At 43.7% G+C, this 2,865-nt stretch overlaps 1 protein-coding gene across 1 annotated transcript; it reads left to right on the forward strand.

The window, feature by feature from the left end:
* Positions 1 to 517: 517 nt before the first annotated feature.
* LOC146644259 (uncharacterized) lies at positions 518 to 2,439 on the forward strand. The gene is made up of 3 exons (XM_085397022.1): positions 518 to 1,033; positions 1,314 to 1,596; positions 1,762 to 2,439. The coding sequence occupies exons 1-3, from the start codon at positions 804 to 806 to the stop codon at positions 2,428 to 2,430; spliced, it is 1,182 nt and encodes a 393-aa protein (XP_085253148.1). The 5' UTR covers positions 518 to 803; the 3' UTR covers positions 2,431 to 2,439.
* The last annotated feature ends 426 nt before the right edge of the window (positions 2,440 to 2,865 follow it).

The raw sequence follows: 2,865 nt of genomic DNA on the forward strand, positions 1-2,865 counted from the left end.
AATTCCCTCATCCCCTTTTGAGCTGTGCAGCCATTGCCTCTGGTTTAATTGTGTGAAAATAAAAAGGAGAGAAAGGTAGATGCGGGAAAAGTCTGCTGCTCTCTTTTCCAGAGAAATGCTAGTTTAGGGACTATAAAGGTCATCTATTCAGGAATGATGACACAATGAAGACACACTGCAAGCTTATTACAGTTTTTCTCAGTCGCTTTGGTGCATTTCTCACAACAGAATTAAACATTGCACAACAGTTAGTTCAACCACCACAACATGTAGTCGTTTTGGCACAACCCTGTGGCGGTTTCACGTTCACTGCGTCCAAAGGCAAATGCCTTTGGACATGAAGCAGTTGAGTGAGTACAAATATCTAAAGAATGGTCACGTTTGACTTCCTATTCATCACTATCTCCTTTCTTTCATCATGAATGTCACAATTATTCATACTTGTACCGGCTGAATAGTCATTGTCCTTACAACTAATAGTCTTCATTGCATTGCTTGTGTCAGTGCACTCAAAATTGCTGAACAGCTTGTCAAACGATTCATACACCCATTTTGAAAACCCTATTTTGGAGGAGTTCCCATGAAAATCTCCATAAACTACATGTCTCAGGTGAACCTTATCTCACACTAATGAAAATTGGTGTGTGTCACTCCTACTTGCAACCAATGAAAAGCCTCTCCTACCCAGTCACAGGTGAACCGCGGCACAGCATCCCCCACTCCACAAGTACATATATACTGCAATGTAAACCAACAGACAGGATTGGCATGAGGTGCATACTGAATCTACAAAACAGCAGAACATGGAACGTCAGCCTCGTGGAAGAGGAGTGAGGATCGGTGGAGGACGAGGACAAAACCGGGTGAGAAGAGGCCAACCACATAGACACGTTCCTGACGAAATCAGGGCAACACTTGTGGATCATGTGATAAACCATGGCCTCACAATGGCCGAGGCTGGTCGAAGGGTGCAGCCAAATGTTGGGAGAACTACTGTAAGTTCTATCATCCAGACATTTCGTCGGGAAAACAGGTGAGCACACCGTAATCTAGTTACAGTATGCAGCACAAACTAATTTGCTCTGCACTTTCATAGTCATACAGGAGACTTGCATTAGGACATGACCTTACAGATCCTTACACATAGACGTACTGTAACTGAAGCGCAGACTTGGCCCAGGTGTGGCATAGTGTGCTGTGGTACAATACAGTAATGCTGTAAAGAAAGGAGTTTTGAATGATAGTCCTGTGACAATCACTGTAAGCATGTTTGCGCTTACATGTGTGTGTTTTCCCATCTGCATCTCAAAAAGGACTGCCAGACAACCTAGAGGAGGTGGAAGAGGTCGACTTATGACTCCGCAGCAAGAGGAAAGAATTTGTGCAATGGTGGCTGCAAACAACGCTTTGAGACTGAGAGAAATACAAAGAACTGTCGTAAACGATGACACCATCTTCGGAAATATTCAGTCAATATCAATTTCCACCATAGACAGAGTCCTCAGACGGAATGAAATGTCCATGAAGCAATTGTACAGAGTGCCATTTGAACGGAACAGTGATCGAGTGAAGGAGCTCCGTCACCAGTATGTACAGGTAACACATGTTCGCATATGTACCTCTGTTCACTGTAACAGTTTAGGCCATGTACTCAACCTACATTTATGCATGTTACTGTAATCCTATGTACAATTCCAACTGTACAATCTGTTCTGCCAAATGCACCATTACAGACCTGTCTGATTCTCATCCTTTGTAAAGCATATCCTGGAGTTGGAGGCCAGGGAACCCCTGCACATGTTTGTATATCTTGACGAAGCGGGATTCAATCTCGCAAAAGGCAGACGGCGTGGACGGAATCACATTGGTGAAAGAGCCACCATTGATGTCCCAGGCCAACGAGGAGGGAATATTACAATGTGTGCCGCAATCTCAGAGAATGGTGTTCACACCCATATTCCTCGTATTGGTGCATACAATTCACAACACCTGTTGGCTTTTCTGGATGCTCTTCATAGGGACCTGATCCCACAAAATGGAAGGGATGATCCTGGTGACAATCGGACAATGTATGTAGTGGTTTGGGATAATGTAAGCTTCCATCACTCTGCTGTAGTCAGGCAGTGGTTTGCAGCACACGACAGGATGCTTATGGAGTTTCTTCCTCCTTACAGTCCATTCCTGAATCCAATTGAGGAGTTTTTCTCTTCCTGGAGGTGGAAGGTATATGACAGGCATCCACATACCCAAATGACCCTGCTAGCAGCTATGGATGCAGCTTGTGATGACATCACAGCAGAGTCCTGCAGAGGGTGGATTCGACACTCCAGAAGATACTTTCCCCGATGCATCGATAGAGCTGACATACGCTGTGATGTTGATGCAAATATGTGGGCAGACAGACGGGAGCGTCTAGATATCAATGATTGATATGCAGCAGTGTCTGTTTTTCAGTTTGTTTTTTTTGAGTCGTAACTACTGCAGTGAGGTTTACTGTCTAGGTGAGTTTGTTTGCTGTAAAATGTTTGATTTACTGTATTTCCCCAGTTTGCACAATGCTGTGAACAGTTTCAATTAAATATTATCAAGAGTGCATATGGAGTGTCTTGATTGTCCTTTACAATTTATGGTTTTCAACATGCCATGCATGCGGTCCGGACTTGACATGTCATTGGGAAGCACCTACAAAGACATCCGTCACAATGGGAACATGTTCAGACCATGTGATTTTGTGACCAAAGGTGCTGGTCTAATGACTTGTAATTGTGACAGCCCTGACACTTTGTTTGGTATCAGTACTTGCTTTTGATGAATGTATTGTCTGTTTTGCTCAAGGGATTTGTTGTTGATGCATTGACAACTTAT

The sequence above is a fragment of the Rhamphochromis longiceps genome, linkage group LG22 (assembly GCF_057381845.1).
Source record: "Rhamphochromis longiceps isolate RC_006_pf linkage group LG22, R_longiceps_female_GT1.1, whole genome shotgun sequence".
Taxonomy (NCBI): domain Eukaryota; kingdom Metazoa; phylum Chordata; class Actinopteri; order Cichliformes; family Cichlidae; genus Rhamphochromis; species Rhamphochromis longiceps.

Excerpts from the sequence above, each read along its gene's own strand:
- LOC146644259 (XM_085397022.1), top strand. The coding sequence starts at position 804 with ATGGAACGTCAGCCTCGTGGAAGAGGAGTGAGGATCGGTGGAGGACGA. Across the intron at positions 1,034-1,313 it reads ACATTTCGTCGGGAAAACAG|GACTGCCAGACAACCTAGAG; the intron begins GTGAGCACACCG and ends CATCTCAAAAAG. Across the intron at positions 1,597-1,761 it reads TCCGTCACCAGTATGTACAG|CATATCCTGGAGTTGGAGGC; the intron begins GTAACACATGTT and ends TCCTTTGTAAAG.